The sequence below is a fragment of the Arvicanthis niloticus genome, chromosome 19 (assembly GCF_011762505.2).
Source record: "Arvicanthis niloticus isolate mArvNil1 chromosome 19, mArvNil1.pat.X, whole genome shotgun sequence".
Lineage (NCBI taxonomy): Eukaryota > Metazoa > Chordata > Mammalia > Rodentia > Muridae > Arvicanthis > Arvicanthis niloticus.
This window is the reverse complement of record NC_047676.1, coordinates 8,813,781-8,831,841: the sequence shown is the minus strand read 5'-3', so window position 1 is coordinate 8,831,841 and position 18,061 is coordinate 8,813,781. Positions and strand designations below refer to the sequence as shown.

At 49.7% G+C, this 18,061-nt stretch overlaps 1 protein-coding gene across 1 annotated transcript in view; it reads left to right on the top strand.

The window, feature by feature from the left end:
* Positions 1-18,061, top strand: part of Dap (death associated protein) — a 48,727-nt gene that overhangs the window by 29,244 nt on the left and 1,422 nt on the right. Inside the window, exon 3 of the mRNA XM_034523209.2 lies at positions 17,079-17,121. Coding sequence (XP_034379100.1) covers positions 17,079-17,121 — 43 coding nt within the window. The remainder of the gene's footprint in view (positions 1-17,078; positions 17,122-18,061) is intronic.

Genomic DNA, 18,061 nt, shown 5'->3' with positions numbered 1-18,061 from the left:
GGGTCCTGGGTACCAGACAAACTCCCTCCTGCTCACACACAGTGTGCCGTAGTATGGGGCTTAGTTAAAGGGAGGCCCTTGCCTTAGAGAAAGCCACACAGTTCTGTGCACCCAACAGTTCCGCTCTATCTACTGCTCAACACCTTCCAACAGTATCCTGGGACACTTGTGATCATACCTGGGAGGTGACAGAGCGTGTGAAAACCTTCTCCAACTGTGGCAACTATGTGGTGTCTGGCCTGATTGCTGTGCCCCTGTCTGGGAGTCTGCTACATCTGGGTCTTGAACACCTGGCAAGAGTGACATGGTATAAACAGGACAGCTGTGCTTTGCTGGACCTGGGCCTCTGTTTGTCTTCTGTAGCAAGCAGCTCATCTCTGTCTTCGTAGGACCATGTGTTTTGTGTTTTCAACAGCAAACAACCATTCCTTCCCCCAGCAAACACAAACGTTAGATTAATGAAAGAGTCTGTTGGAAAGCTCATGCCCCTGTTAGGAGCACACCACCCTTCTGTGTGTCTTTGGTGTGTCTGGTTACAGGTTCTGAGGACCTGTTGTAGTGGTCACTGCCATCCTGCTGTCATGGATCCAACCCTCCTGACGGCCCTACAGTGTAGCTGTCACTCTTTCCATTCCTGTGACAAATGCCATAGGAAACAAGCTAAAAGGAAGAGGTATTTATTTTGGCTCACAGTGTCAGTCCACAGTTCTTGGCTCGTCAAGCCTAGATCCAAGGTGACCCAGTTCCCACAAGTTGTCCTCTGGCCTCCACATGCACACACACACTGCAGCATGCACACGTCTTACCTCCAACATACCATATGGTAATAAGAAATCTTTTTTTTTTTTCCCTTTAACTGAGAAACAGAGTTCTGGAAGTCCTAGTGGTTGCTGGTAGAAGAGATTGGAGCTGCATTGGAAACTGAGGCAGGGAGTGGAGAGCTACCTGTGGCTCTGGCCTGCGTGTGTGAAAGACATGCTTTGTCCCTCAGTTCAGGAAAAGGCTCTCAGGTCTCCAGTGCTCCTCACTGGCATGGCATGAGCGCTGAGGGCTTCTCTCCAGAAGGCAGAAGGCCCCTCACACCCAGACTTGTCTGTCAAGAGGCCACTGGCACATGCCCCAGGATGCTAGCCGCGGCTAAAGCCAGCAGAGCCTTGTACTCATCCATAATGAATTATTGAATGGCATGCATATTTATAGCAGCTTCCTAGTAGTTTAATAATTTATTCATCCCGTATGGCTCCTTCAGTCTATTGCTTTTAATTGTTAGGGGAGTCTTTTTAGAGCTAACTCGACCAGGTTACTCTCTCAGAATGACACTTGCAGAATTCTAAAATTGAATCCCACACACTCGTCTCTAGTTCAGAGTACCTGCTGTACAGCAAATAGGAGGGCAGCATACAGGAGCCCGAGCTGTGTTCCCTGCTCACGGGCAGGGCTGCTAGGAGTCTAGAAAGAGCTGGGTTCGTCTCTGAGCCCTGGAGATCAGCACACAAACATTCAGTATCCTACACTTGGATTTTGTGTAAGATGAGACCGATGAGAGACCTAAAGAAAACTGTATCATATGTAAGAAGAGATCCTTCCGTTCCTCAACAAGGAAGCATTCTGTCAGGGGAGCATGCTGTATCTTCTCAGTGTGGCCCCACACCCACACGTGAGCCATTCCTCACAGACCCTGCGCCTCCCTCAAGCCCTTCCTGCTCTATGACAAAATAGCCTGTGGAAATGGCTGTGTTCTGTCTCTGCACAGGTAACCGGGCCTGTGGAGAAGCACAGCAGATTTTCAGTTGAAGACAAGGCTGGCAGCCTCACATGCCTTGGATGTAGTGATCTTCTTTGCATTAAGTTGAGTTTCTAGTCCTGAATGGCATCGATTTCTTTACATGAAAGACTCTGGCACAGAGTCTGATGGTGGTCACCTGGACTCTTCTCATGCAGCAAGAGTCCCGTGAAGAAACCCAGCCATTGCTGGCCAGTGCCATGAGTCAGCACGCGGCAGGGACACGGGGTTATTTCCTAATAAGTTTAACTCAGTGTCTTGAGTGGATACAGTGTGTCCTTCTCTTCCTTTCTGCCCCACCTAACGTCCCTATCATGGATTCATCTCCTGGCCCCGCCCCTATTCTCCAGTTCTCTGAAGAAAGGCTTCTTAGCCTGAGCTCACTGTGAGGGGCACAAGATTGAGCAGAAGCTAGAGAGAGAACCCGTTCTCTTGGGCTCTAGAGTAGCAGTCTGTTGCCCATGGATCCAACTCAGCTGGATTGTTGGGTAACAATCCCCATATCTCCAGTCACTCTTTCGCAGGCCTTTGAGGTTGACAGTGCACAAGTAACTGCCTACAATTCTCAGACGTGAGCAGGGGTGACCCACCTCTGGTTCCTTAACTACCTCTGTGCCACTTTAGCTTAGTGTCATCTCACTCTCTGATGATGCTCCTAGCATCAGAGGAACATCTGTGCGCACCAAGTAGTGTTCTGGGCACTGGGTTCGCAAACTCCCCATAGTGCTTGGCCTTCCGAGGGAGCCAGGGTCTAGAAGCCTTCATCATGTTTTGGTTAAGTGGGAGGTTCTTATGGAAACACAGCTGGGAATGCATCCGTTCTGCCCTTGGAGAGTCAGGGAAAGTACCAGAAAGGTAGCATGTGTGGTCGCCTTTGAAGTTGGTATTTACCAGCTGGCTCCGGTATCAAGGTCAGAGTAGGGAGACGGGGTGTGAGCATTGGTTCCACCGGAAATGGAAGTCTCACGAGCAGGAATGAAGGTGAGGAGCATCTTAGACTTGTGTCTCAGTGTGGCCTACAGTGTGCTTAGTGTGGTGCGCCCTTGAGAGTCAAAGAGGGCACTGTTGATCTTTACACCAGGACAGACCCAGAAACCCAGACTCCTGTGGAGGCATGGCCACCCTGCAGGGGACTCAAGGCCTTCTCGCATAGTATCTTCTCCCTCTGCTGGTCAGCAGAGAGACAGCAGGGGTCAGGAGTGCTTTCATTTGTTATATTGTTTTAGGATAAAGCATGGAAGAAGATACAGTACTGTTGTCAGCCATTGCAGTCATTTCTGAAAACCGCAGCACCAAAATCATTTATTCTGAGAGGGTTCCCGATAGCCACCTCAGGCTTCACTCAGCCCTGTCACTGAACCATAAAAGATGCTAGAGTTTCCTTTTTTGTTCCAATCCGACCCTTATTAAGGCAGGTGCCAAGGTGCACCAAATACCCTGCTTCCCCTGCATTCCTGAATGTGAGAGAACCATGCTCGAGGTTAACCCTCCCGCCCCATCTTCAGCAACCTTCATAGAACAAGCAGCAATGGTGTAGGCGTTTTCATCTGGGAACATTGTCACATTCCTCACTTCAAATGAGACACAAGTCACAGACCTCAGACTGGGGCTTCTGAGGTGGCTCAGCACGTAAGAGCACTTGCCACCAAGCCTGACGACCTGAGTTTGATCTCAGGGACAAAACTGGTGAACAGAGAGAAGCAGCTCCTGCAGACTCTGGTATGCACGTGTTTACACACATGTACATACACAGCACACACGCTTCTTTTGGGATTTCAGATTCACTTCTGGGAGATGCCTTCAGTGCAAGCACAGGGGATTCACACCCCTGCTACTACAGATCAGGGGACACATGGCCCAGGTTTTTCAGGGCAGTTCCATTGTCAAGCATTCTCCCTGACTGTGGCAGGTGTGTTTGGGGATAACAAAATACAAAACTATAGGGTTAGCTTCCTAGTAGAGTGACACCTATACAGACACGCATGCACGCACGCATGCGTGCAGCCAAGAGACACGGCCTGAGTCGGTTTGCACAGTGGACAAGTCTACCCTGAGTCCACACCTCCCTTAGATTCCAGCACCTTCCTGGTTTGTACTCCATTAGGTCAACACTGTATTTCTGTCGCTGGGTCCACAGTACTCAAGACTGTGATGGACACTAGGGTTGGCTCAGTGACTATGGATGCCTTGGGGGAGGACAGGTCCCCACAGGCTGGCTGCTGTGCTCTACACACCAGGTCCACTCTGGAGCCCCACATGCAAGGCACAGCTCCCAGCCAGGAGCTCTTCCACTGAACCTGCCTCCTCCTCAGCCCTGGCATTTCCCGCCTCCTGCTCAAGCTTAGCCCCAACCTAGTTTGTATCGTTCATCAGTCAGTCTTGCTGTGCTTGTTGGCAAATGTCAATCAGCACACTGGTGACAGTGATGGCAATTCATTCTGAAACTCCTGTAATCTAGCCACATTGATGATCTTATACTTTCTTCACTCAGTATGGATAGGGCTGAGGTGTGTGTGTGTGTGTGTGTGTGTGTGTGTGTGTGTAGACAGACAGACAGACAGACAGACAGACAGACAGACAGACAGAGACTATGAATGGCTATTTTCCCAACCATAGCAGAGGGGGGAACATAACGTTCTGGTGTGGGGGCATTCATAAACATCATTTCAACAAAAGGATTATGAATATGAGTTCTCCTCTAGCTGCTGAAAGAATACTGTTCATTTAACTGGGATGTCTCCTGGGTGTGTGTTCTATCCAGCTGAGGGGTCAGTCCAGGGTTTCTCCTCCTTGCCCTGTTAATGCTGTAGCCCATCTCCCTAATTATGTCCCTTACTAACAGGTGTCTCCCTGAGTCACACTTCACACATGGAGATGACCTGATTTTCCCAGGTCACTCTGAGCTCCGGTGAGGATGCTTGGCTCCTTGTTTCATAGGGGAAGCCGGGACCCAAACACTAGTGCTGGTGTGCCTGCCTGCTGGCTGCGGTCTCCTTCAGCCTTTGAGAGTGTCTCTCGGTCCATCTTCTGTCTTCTTGCTTTACAACAATGAAGTCAGACCGCATCATCGGTGAGATGAACTGTCCCATGGAAAGCACAGGGCTGGAGACACCCCAACTGTCCCAAAGAAAGCACAGGGAAGGACACATCCCAAGAGGCAAAGCGGCTGGCAGGGAGGGAGAGGAGGACTCTGGGTGACTCAGAGTTTAACTAACTCTTGCTCTTCCTCCTTCTTTCAACACCTGAAACCCGTATTTGCCAAGCTCACGGAGATGCTATGGTTCTCCTATTGTCCAAGAATAGCTTGGTGGGGGTGGGGTGAGGGGACAGGCATCCCACCCATGGGACAGTTGGGGAGTCTCCTTCCAGTGCTTTTCATGGGACAATTGATCTCACCAACAGGCTTTGTCTCGAGGAAATTTTGTCCATTCTCAAGGACATACTCAGCTCTTTCATGGTTACCACAGAGACTGGCCACACTGAAACTGGACAGTGTTGTTTCTGGAAAATTATAATGTCCTTCCATCTCAGCTTCTGCCAGACCTCACAGGTTGTTTCCCTGGCCTCTTGATGATCTTAAAGGGGCCCTTTGGGAATAGTCTTTGCCTTTCCCCTATCTGTGAACAGGGTCCCTGGGGAGGTCACTGTCTTCTTGCTAGGCCAAGGGGGAAGATGACATCCACCATCCCTCCAGATACTGAACAGGGATCATCCAGAGGTAGCACAAACGCTTTCTGGAGTATGAGCATAAAAGCGAACCTTAGGGCCCTGAATATTGATTAACCCAAAATGAGCCAAGATCAAGGGGCATCATGTCTGGTCCATATCAGGGAAGAGAGTGGCAGCTCTGCCCGAGGCTCCAAGTCACACAAGAACAAGACTACGGGGCTTTCATTCCCATCTGTACCCAGCCTGCCCTGCTGTACTCCGTGCCTGGCCCGCACACAACCCACGAGCAGCAGAGCACCTTGTGAGAAGAAGGCTGTCCTCTTCACTGGCAGTTTTTTAAAAAGAGGAACAAAATTGGTGATGTGTTGGGTTTTTGTTTTTTACTACTTTGTTCTTTTCTGCTAATTCTGGAAAAAGCCCAAGATTAGATCACACGTGCTGTGATCTAAGGAGGTTCCTAAGTTTCATCTCCACATGAGCAGCCGTCGAGTTTGCTCACCTCCAGACCAGGGTGGCAGCTGACCCATCGTCTCAGAAGCAGGAGGTAATTGATGCTCTCGGCTCACCAAATCCCTCTCCCCGACATGTGACCAAGAGGGTTACAGATACAGAATTCTGTGGAACCAGCAATAAAGAAGTCAGAAAGCCCTCATACTGGGTGTATACTCTGTGTGCCTGACTTTGACCCAGCTGTGTTAAACTCTTGCTGGATGCATAGCTTCCTGACCTAGTGCTTGGCAGAAGGAACCATGGGGGGTGGGGGGTGAAACCATCATTTTCCTACTCATTGCTGGGATCTGATTCCTGAAGACCATTGATCTGAAGATGGAAGCAGGTACAGATGGGGGAGGTGGGCACTCTCAGGACTTGTCAGGTTATCTTTTAGGAGCCAAGGCTCAGCTACGTACTTTGTCCTTTGAACTGTGGACACCCCCAGACCCAGAAACCATCCACTGTAAAGGGTGATCCTGGAGCCTGAATTTTATTTCCAGATATAACGATAAGTACAGGAGTTCTCAGCGCCTGACTAATCAACATTGACTGTTCCCTGGTACTTCCTTGTAATTGAAATTCACAAGAATGCGCCTAAAAACATCCCTGCTTTCAGAATCAAAGATGGGATAGCTTTAAGTGTGTTACTTACTGAAATCAAGTAACTTGTAAAGCTTTTAATGCATGTATGGTTTTACACACAGGCTGATGATCACACAGATTCTTCTCAGGCTGCTCGGGGTAACATCACGCAGACAGTTCCTACCCAGTTCTAGGATGCTCTCCAGACTTCACTGCAGACAGGTCCAACTCCTGATTCAGCATGTACAGGGGCTGTCTCCCACCAACCAAAACCCTTCACCACAGGGCTCTGGAGCTAACTAGCAGGGTCCCTGCCCTACAGCTTCTTACTCCCACATTGTCATGTGATAGAACACATCCCAATCTGGCTTTTTTTTTTTTTTAAGATTTATTTATTTATTTTATGTGTAAATAAATACACCATTGTAAATAAATACACCATTGCTCTCTTCAGACATACCAGAAGAGGGCATCAGATCCCATTACAGATGGTGGTGAGCCACCATGTGGTTGCTGGGAATTGAACTCGGGACCTCTGGAAGAGCAGGCAGTACCCTAACCGCTGAGCCATCTCTCCAGCCCCCTGGCTTATTTTTAAATGTGTTCTTCCCTTTGGTGTTGGTCCACATGCATCCTAAAAGTTGCCTTCCCTGGAAACCGACCAAGGAAGGCAGCTTGTCCTGTTGGGAATACAGAGTGTGCTGGGGGTCGGACAGATGGGGCTTCACATTCGGAGCACAGAGGAGCCTTTCTCTTCCTAATTCCTGCCAGTCCTTGGGCACCAGTGATGCTTAGGGTGTAGAGTGAGAACCCAGCGGACATCCTAACACCCCTCAGATGAGCCCCAAGAAGCCCTGAAATTCTCTAGTCAAGAAAAAAATGAAGGAGGAAGACAGGAAAGGAAGGAACAAGGGACAAATTCCTCTTTTTAAAGATTAACTTTTCTAATATGTGCGGGTGTGTGCACATGAATGCAGTTGCCCCCCCCCCCCCAGACACCAGAGGCATTGAATCCTCTGAATCTGGGATTACAGGTGGCTGTGAACCACCCAGTGTGAGTGCTGAGAACCAAACTTGGGTCCCCCGCTAGAGCAGTCACCCTCTTAGCCATTGAGCCATCCCTCCAGTCCCCAGGAGAAATTCTTATGTCACACTTGAGAAAACAAAAGTAATTCCATTGATGCCACCAAACGTGAGCTTGTGGACAGGTGTGTGCTTCATATGGCCAGAGGTTTGTTCATTTAAACTTCCAACTATTGCATGAGGTAGATCTCGTTCCCATTATACAGACAGATAATGAGGCCAAGAGGCTCCCCATCTGAACCCAGAACCATACCCTGTCTCCATAGCCCATACCTTCCAGTGCCCAGTCACACACTGTGCTCTGTGCTTCTGAGTGGTTAAAGACTGTAGGAAAAGCAGTGTTGGGCTTGCATGCCCAGGGGTCTCCCCTTTATGGTGGGATGAAGGTAGTGACTCTTGGCCACCAAGATCATCACCACATTTGGAGTCTGTGAGTGTCTTGTTAAGGTTTTACTGCTGTGAACAGACGCCATGACCAAGGCAACTCTTATAAAAGACAACATCTAATTGGAGCTGGCTTACAGGTTCAGAGGTTGAGTCCATTATCATCAAGGTGGGAACATGGCAGTATCCAGGCAGGCATGGTGCAGGAAGAGCTGAGAGTTCTCCATCTTCATCTGAAGGCTGCTAGCAGAACACTGGCTTTCAGGCAGCTAGGATAAGGGTCTCAAAGCCCACACCTACAGTGACACGCCTACTCCAACAGGACCACACCTACTCCAAGGCCACACCTACTCCAACAAGGCCACACCTACTCCAACAAGGCCACACCCCCTAACAGTGCCACTCCCTGGCATACACAAACCACCACAGTGAGGGAAGATTAGTCATGGAGTAGCATTGATATCTGTTCTCTGTGAAAGGAGGAGAAGGAGGTAAAAACAGGAGAAAGAGAAGGAACGTGGGTTTCTGACTGTAAAGAGCCTAGCCCAAGAGGAACTTTCTGGAACTGTCCACAGGTAGGGGGAAGGCCACACCCCCTCCTGAAGCAGCCGGTAGCTCTCACACAGTGTCCTGAGTACAGTGAGGCATTGACTAGAAGCCAGGGGAGGCCCACACTCAGCCCTGGGAGGTTTAGCTTCCCTTGTATAGAGCAAGTAGACTAGGCTGGACCCTCAAGATCCAGTAAGCCAAGCAACTAGAGAAGAACACGTTAGAGCCTCAAGCAGGAGCTGCTGTATCATGTGCGACCCTTGTCCTGGCCACCTCTGAACCATTGGGAAAACAGGCTAGCCCCGAATTTGAGAGGTGTACAGGAGGGGACGGGAACTTGGCACTAATTCCAGTGACAAAACTCACTGCAAACACCTGCAGTTAGACCAGAAAGTGAGCCACATGTATGTGCTAGCCTAGCGCCTGCTCACGTCCTCCTGAAAAACACGACAATCGCATGTGCCTAAGGCAGAGGCGTGGGTCCTTCTCTCAGGTTAGTCACACTGAGAGTACCCAGGTGGAGTTCCCTGAATAGTCAGTGCCTCCAGAGAAACCACCCGGAACCACAGGGAACACTGGGTTTCCAGATGCTACACCTGGCCACAGCCTTCACCAGTTCTGAGAAGATCAGCAGCGCCATCTGGTGGGGACATTAGGCAGCAGGCAGGGAAGCCGCCTTAGCAGGCAGATCTGAAGGCAGCTTTCACAAAGCCCTGTCTGGGTGTAGCCACTGAAACGGTAGCCGCCTCTCACCAGCCATGCTAATGACTGTTCAGGTGTCTGTGAAATTAATAACCCCAGTAATAGAAGACCAGACCAGGAAGAGAGGATGGAGAGAGGCAGGGAAGGACTCTTCTTCCATCTGTTTGTTTCAAGATGCTTCAGGAAACACCCCAGGAGGAACTCTGGGAGCACGCAAGGTCACGGGTTCAAAACAAAGCTGAAATAAAGTTCCAGGATTTGCTTCCAAGTCCTAACTCTGTTTTCATACAGAGGACATTCAAGAAGAGCATATCCCTCAAAACCTTGCAGCCACTTGGTTTCTTTCTGATTGTCTGGACAAAGCTGCTTCTTCCCACCACTGAGCCCTGACCTCAGCATGGAGCCCTCAGATCAGTCACAGATGTGCATACTCACAGAGCTCAACTGTGACATCTGGGATCAGCACTGTCCCATCTCAGCACACACACATGTGCGAACACACACACAGAGTCCCCAGCATACCGAGCAGTACAACTGTGTCCACCCCAGGCATTTAGCACCAAGCTAATCCCTACCTGGGGCCCCTGAGCCCTCCTTGAACTTGAGCCCCTCACAGGTAATAGCTGTTCCCATCAGGTGCGCCTGGCATGTGGGAAAGTGCAGTCGCTTTCAGCTGAGGTATGGACATGACTTTTCAGCCCTCTGAAGGACCATGATGTCCTCCCCAGTCAGTGTGATCCCTGTTGGTCTAGTAAGCAGTAAGACATGCCATCACATGCATGGGGACCTGCCATCACATGCATGCTCACTGGTGGTACCGACTGTACTGTCTTCTCGTCATTTACCTGGATGCCTCTGCTCATGGCCATCCTCCTGGTGTTGGGGCAGCCTGACACTCTTTCTAAGTGTGCTTCCAGTAAAGGAGGACTCGGCTGCAGGCTCAGTCTCAGGAAAAGCACCCTCTCACTCAACTGGCTAAGCCTCTTCCTAGAAATTGAACATCAAGACTCTGGTCCTCTGCCCAAGTCACCAGGCAACTTTGAATTCTAGGGGAAAAATTCTTTTCTGAATACCATTGTGCCTTCATACCAGGATGACTCCCCCTGCTTGTCCTGGAGCCTTTTCTGTATGTCACTACATGCAGCTGGCCTGTCACATCCCAGCAACAGTTCTGCAGGCTGTTTCCCGCTTGGGTGGCAGAGCTGGTAGCCCATCACTGACAAACCCCACGTTCCCCTGAGCTAGGCTGGCACCCCTGTACTCAGAGAGACCAGAGCTAGAACCCAACTCCAGCTTTCCACTGCCCTTGGGCACCATGTCACTTTCATTTGCATCTTGACTTCAGTGAGCTGAGAACTAAAGTAGCAACTGTTAGATCAGGTCAGACAGATAAGAGTGAGTCTGTGAGGCCTGGAGAGCCTTCCTTCAAGTGCGGTCTGTGGGTCTGTAATGACATTTGTTTTGATTTGAGACCTTTCTCTGCTTACTGTGGCAGCCATTCCTTCATATATAAGCAGGGTGTGGCTCCATATGGCTGGATGATCTGAGGATGGAACAGCCAAGCTGGTCCTGAGTGAGCGGTAGAAGCATGCATGGGAGCAGGTGGGGACATGCCATCACATGCATGGGGAGCAGGTGGGGACCTGCCATCACATGCATGGGAGCAGGTGGAGACATGCCATCACATGCATGGGGAGCAGGTGGGGACATGCCATCACATGCATGGGGAGCAGGTGGGGACATGCCATCACATGCATGGGGAGCAGGTGGGGACATGCCATCACATGCATGGGGAGCAGGTGGGGACCTGCCATCACATGCATGGGGAGCAGGTGGGGACCTGCCATCACATGCATGGGGAGCAGGTGGGGACCTGCCATCACATGCATGGGAGCAGGTGGGGACCTGCCATCACATGCATGGGAGCAGGTGGGGACATGCCATCACATGCATGGGGAGCAGGTGGGGACATGCCATCACATGCATGGGGAGCAGGTGGGGACCTGCCATCACATGCATGGGGAGCAGGTGGGGACCTGCCATCACATGCATGGGGAGCAGGTGGGGACCTGCCATCACATGCATGGGGAGCAGGTGGGGACCTGCCATCACATGCATGGGGAGCAGGTGGGGACCTGCCATCACATGCATGGGAAGCAGGTGGGGACATGCCATCACATGCATGGGGAGCAGGTGGGGACCTGCCATCACATGCATGGGGAGCAGGTGGGGACCTGCCATCACATGCATGGGAGCAGGTGGGGACCTGCCATCACATGCATGGGAGCAGGTGGGGACCTGCCATCACATGCATGGGAGCAGGTGGGGACCTGCCATCACATGCATGGGGAGCAGGTGGGGACCTGCCATCACATGCATGGGAAGCAGGTGGGGACCTGCCATCACATGCATGGGGAGCAGGTGGGGACCTGCCATCACATGCATGGGGAGCAGGTGGGGACCTGCCATCACATGCATGGGAGCAGGTGGGGACATGTCATCCTCTTGTCATCGTAGTAGCTGACTTATGTCATGCATGTATCCTATATGGTAAGCTATGGGTGTGCTACCCATCCATACAAGCACCTGAGGAGGTAGGGTGTGTTGCCCACCATGTTACAGATGAGAAACTAAGTCACAGAAAGGTTAAATCACAGCCTACCAGCTGACTGATCTGAGAACACTGGGAAGTTCAAGTGTCTTGATGCGAGCTCATCACTAATTAGGCTTATGACATGGATATAAAGAGTGTGTTGTGTTTTGGTTTTGAGCCAGGGTTGCCTGGGACCGGGCTGGCCTGGCATGTACCATGTGACCCAGACTGCCTCTGAACTCCAGCTTCTATAGCTAGGTCTACAGAGTACCACAGTCTCTAGCCAGAGTGCACACTTAAAGACATGTGATCAGGCTAGAGAGATGGCTCAGCGGTTAAGAGCACTGACTGCTCTTCCAGAGGTCCTGAGTTCAATTCCCAGCAACAACATGGTGGCTCACAACCATCTGCAATGGATCTGATGCCCTCTTCTGGTGTGTCTGAAGAGAGTAACAGTGTACTCATATAATAAAATAGATAAGTCTTTAGAAAAAAAAAAAAAAGACATATGGTCAAAATTATTTGAAAAGACAATATTTGAACTTTTTTACTTCATGTTTTTAGCATTTACTAATTTTTAATATTTAATGTTAATCCAATATAAAAATTTAATATTTCCCTCTCCGGTTTGCAATGTTTACTCCCTCTCAAATTCCTTCCCTCTGGGTCTCTGGGTTATCTGTACCCCACCGAGGCCAAGACTGTGGGGAACTCTGTCCTGTGTTCACTCTTCCTACCTCTAGTCAGTTTCATATTCAGTCTTCTGGAAGTGCCCTTCCTCCAACTCAAGTCGCTACATTGTACAGGACACTGTCCCTGCGAGTATCTTGAGATAAGGTAGTGGTGTGTCCAGTGGCAGATTCGTTTATGGAATTTGGCCATCAAGGTCAATGTTTTCCTTGGGCCTCCTGTGTGTCCTCAGAGCCTGTGACCATTGTGCCCCGCCCATCCTCCCTGTGATGAAACTGACAGGAGATATCACACATTTCCTCGTATCCTGATTCTTACACCTTCTGTCAGTCACAGTGCAAAGCCCCGCCTACCCATCATGCTTGACTCAGCAAATACCCACCTGCCATAGCTACAATGGAAATAGTGGAGGCAGGTAGATGTATGGTATCCAAGGCATCCTTGGGGGTATAACCAACTGTCCTGGATGCCCAGGAGCAGGTGCTGATGGGAGGCCCCTGGTAACTTGGTTTCCAGGAGACTTGGGCAGCAGCTGTCATGTAGTGTTTCAGAGTTCCAAGCCATCCATTTTAACTGTTTTAGCTTACCAGCTTCTTCTCTCTCTCTCTCTCTCTCTCTCTCTCTCTCTCTCTCTCTCTCTCTCTCTCTCTGTGTGTGTGTGTGTGTGTGTGTGTGTGTGTGTGTGTGTGTGTGTGTGTGTGTGTAAATACAGAGGTTTTAAGCTTCCTGTTCCTAGGACTCTGGCTGAGGGATGGTCTCTGCCACATACTCAAGTTCTTTCTAGATGCACTGCCAGGATTGACTTTCTCGTGCAGTTCTGCTGAAGGGGCTGAGTTTGCTCTTGCCTTCGGGTGCCTTGACTCACATTAGAAAGTAAATCAAAAGCGAGAAAGATTGCAGCGGTTGGACACTGAGTTCACAGCTGCACCTTAGGGAACAATGACATGGAATTAATTATCACACTGCTCCTACTTCAGGTTCTTCCTGGGGATTTAAAAGGGTATCCAAAATGATGGCCGTTTTATATTCCTATCCAAGTGACTGAAAAATGTTGGAGTCCAGTCTACGGCCCTCAGGCTCTCGGGTCCACAGCCCACAGACCTCTTAGCCTCAGACCCCCCAGACACACCCAGCAGCCGCCATGGATGGGGTCAGCAGGTAGAGCAGATGGACCCTAAGAACCCTAGAGCATCCGAGCACAGTCCTCTCTGTCTGCCCTCACTTACCCTGTGGCCTCTCGGGCTGGACAGAGGAACCAGGTTCATACAGGCAGAGGTACAATTTGGTCAGCTTCCCTAGGTTATGAATTCTCCAGGACCACAGTGAAGTCCTAAGACATGGCCAGGATGCTTTTGTACTGTTTAAACAAAAGGCTAGAAGTCAGAATGAGAGATAGGAGCAACAGATCTTGGGAGTAGGATGGTTAGTTTCTCGGGATGCAGAAAGGGATTAGGCTCGTGACGGTCCCCCTTTCCTCTCTCTGATTTATTTCTCACCTTGGTCCCAGGGTATCAGCTCCTCCCCCAAAGACTCCTCAGTGCTGGCTGCATGTAGGAGCGATGGGCTCAGTGCCCTTCATTCAGTGCATGCTAGAGGTAACCAGTCTGTTCTGAGACTGCACATCTGTAGCCCCTTCACTACACGAAGGGCTTTGGACTTAGCAGACTGACTTCTTTCTGTAGTTAAAGCAATGTGCAATAGAGAAACCCCAACCCCGTTAACCCCACCATAAGCACTCAGCAAAGCCAAGTGACCCAAAGATATTTCTGAGCTGTTTGGTAAGGTGAAGCTTCTTCAGCTCATGGGGCAACAGAAATCACTTGAATTTCAAGTGGTTTTTTTCTTTTCTTTTTTTTTTTTTTTACTAAAGTCTTCAGGACATAAGCCGTGGTACACTTTCTAAATACCAGGTCCTTCACCTGCATCCACACAGAACCTAACTGTGGCTTCCTTCCACATAGATGAATAGCAGAACTGTAGGAGACAGACTGGATGCTCTTAGGAGACTTTCTCCACCTCTGCCTTCCAGACCTGGCATTAAGCACAACCGCATCCCAAGGGCCTCCTTTCAGCCCCATGTTCTGCCCCAGTCTTTTGGGGCTGTGGCCTTGTCCTTACCTCCTGTCCCCAGTCTGCCTCCAAGTGTCTCCCACGTGCTGTCAGAACAAAGCACAGCTCCTGCTTCAAATGGAATAAAAAATAGTTTATCCCCAGACAAACAGAAATGGGTAAGTTCTAGCAACATGAGTTCAGATTGCTTCCAATGAATTGTTCTACCACGGAAGCAGCTACAGGAACAAAAGAAAGTCATATGTCAGTGCATTGGAGTGGGGAAGGAAGCCCGTTGCTAATGCCCTTGCCTGACTGGCATGAGGGCCTGAGTCCCAGAACCCAGTACAGTAGTGAGATGTGGTAGAGCACACTGGTAATCCCAGTGCTAGGGAGGTGGATACAAGCAGGTTCATGGACTCCCTGGCCAGACAGCGGAGCCTACTTAACAAATTCTAAGCCAGCCAGAGGCCCTGTCTCAGACAGACAGACAAAGAGTGGACAATGCTTTAGCAGTGACAGCCAAGGCTGTCCTCTGGCCTCTACACACACTATGCACACTTGAGACAATGGATCCATCCATTATATCAGGTCAGGGGTCACAAGAAAACATTTGTGCTATAGGATTCAGACATTACCTGATGACGTTCTTAGCTTTAGAGTTGGTGGAAGCTAATAGTCTTGCATAGTTAACACGTTCCAAAGGTTTTATCTAATAGTCAAAAGGATGTTAAAACAGGTTCAGGGGAGATAATGAATGGCTTTTAAAATGACTAGAAAGCCCAAAATCATTGACTGGGAATCTTCAGCACAGCCTTGGCTCTTTCGGGGAACGTTAGTTCACAGTGCCCTGCATTCTACCTCCAACTCATCCTAGTGTTTTTAAATTGGACCATGCATCTCTCAAAAAATCAGTGCACATAACAGGATCTCATATGTAGAGATATACTCAGCGTATCTTCAGTGCACATAACAGGATCTCATATGTAGAGATATACTCAGCGTATCCTCAGTGCGCATAACGGGATCTCATATGTAGAGATATACTCAGCCTCTCCTCAGTGCACATAACGGGATCTCATATGTAGAGATATACTCAGCGTATCCTCAGTGCACATAACAGGATCTCATATGTAGAGATATACTCAGCGTATCCTCAGTGCGCATAACGGGATCTCATATGTAGAGATATACTCAGCCTCTCCTCAGTGCACATAACGGGATCTCATATGTAGACATATACTCAGCATATCCTCAGTGCACATAACGGGATCTCATATGTAGAGATATACTCAGCAAACTCTCAGTTCAGACAGCAGATTCTAAAACAGTATGACTAGTTTTGTAAGAAAAAAATGAATAAGGGTAGGAAGATGGGAAAGAGATCCATTGCATCACGGAGGTGAGATTGCAGCAGCTGAGCGTCCTTGGGCTTGTCTCTTTTCCCTCCATGAACATGCATTACTTTGATGTTATATTCTACCCTTGGTACTCTTGACACGAGCTATATAGGAATTACGATGAAAGGACTGATGATAACAATAACACAAAGAAAACCTGTATTTAATTTGGGCTAACAACAAAGTTTACAAACCACATAATGCTGGGGCACTGCAAATAGGTGGCCCTCTGGGACTCATTGGCCGTCTAGACTAGCCTCATCAAGCACCAGGCTAGAGAGAAGCCCTGTCTCAAACAGTAGTGCGCTGTACCTGAGGTTGACCTTTGACCTACACACACACAAAAGCATAGAGAGAAAGAGCGAGCACTCGTGAGCACACACACACACACACACACACACATTTAGTTTTAAAGTTGTGAGGCAAAAGAGATGGCTCAACAGTTAAGAGCACTGGCTTCTCTTCCAGAGGACCTAGGTTTGATGCCCAGCACCAATATTGTGACTCATACTGCGCCTCCAGTTTCAGAGTCTGACACCCTCTTCTGGTCTCTGAGGGCACCTGGCACACAGATGGTGCACAGATCATTCAGAAGCATATACACATATTACTATTAGTTTTAAGTGTCAGTGGCTTCTTAAGGACTTTGTCTTTATGATACTTTGGGACAGGGGGCAGCAGGGCCAGGAGTTTGCATTGCATCTGAGTCTCTCCAATTAGAAATGTCCAGAAGCAGTGGCCATCTGGGTTCCCTGGAAAGGAATACCCTGTGTGAAGCTGCTTCTGCCCTGCTTCAGGGAAGCCCGTTTCCAGTCTCATAAACTCACAATCTCAGCAACAAAGGCACCGATGCGTCTGGGTGACAGCTGCTATTTGCTGCAATTCCTTCCCACTCTCATTCCTGGACTAACCTCAGAAGTGTCCCCGAGCACCGCAGTTCCCTCGCAGCCTGATGGTTGACAAAGTAACAGAGGGGATGGAGTCAATTCCTTGTGAGGCAGAAGTCACCACTGCTGACTCTGGTCTCCTCTGCTGTCCCTCTGCTCCTTCCCCCCTGTGTGAATTGTTCTTTAAATCCCCCTTTCCCCTCTCTGTTTTCCAGCCCACCTAAACCAACAGTGTACATCTCTGGCGTTATTGCCCGGGTGAGTAAGTGTGTGACCTCTGCACATGGGCAGTGGGCGGAGGGGATGGGGTTGGGGGTCCCTGCACCTGGCTTGCTCCTGTAAGAGTGGGCACACGAACTCCCATGCAGTCTCTTCTTACCTTTGCCTTCAGTAAGCACAAAGTGCCACCCATCTGGTCTGGGGCTGGTGGCCTCCTTCAGTGACACACTTCCTTCCAGGAGTGTGCTTCAGTGGGTAGCAACTCGTGACACCCACAGCTGAGCATCTGCCTCTTAGCTGCAGAATCACCTGGTCCTCACAGGCTATAGCTCTGGACCTTAAGTGGCCTGGCCTGCAAATGTTTCCCCAATATCAGTACAGGGTGTGACACAGGAGACCTAAGTAAGAAGAAGCTGAGTCTGTGTGAGTGACGGTTTAGTATTGTGCAGCCAGGCATGAAGATCTGTCAGTCAGGCGCTTTTGTTTGCTGGCCCTTGGGCTAGACTCACGTTTTCTGCCACACCATGCACCTTTGAAGAGTCTTCTTCTATCAAGGTCCAGGTTCCACTGGCTGAGGAAACCAGCATTACTGGGGACAGTATGGCTAACAGAACTGTCACAGCCATTTAGACCTAGGCCCAGACGGTGGCAGGTTTGCTGTATGCGAGAATATTAAATCCCTTCATTTAATTGGTTACATGGTGCTGCCTGCCGTTGATCAGTTCAAAACCCATTGCTGGCATAAGAAGCCAATTGAACCCTCTGTGGAGCATAGCCCAGCACCCACAGGTTGCATCCGACTCTTTTTGCTGGTCCCATCCTGCCCTGAGCTTTTCTTCCCCACGAGTACCCAGGCCTGCTCACAGCTGTGCTGACAGATCCCACTGTGAGAGTCTAGACCTGGTCTGTGTTGCTCCCAAGACAGACGGTGCCAACACAGATGTAGCAGGGAAAGCCTGCCCACCCCACCCCAGGTCGG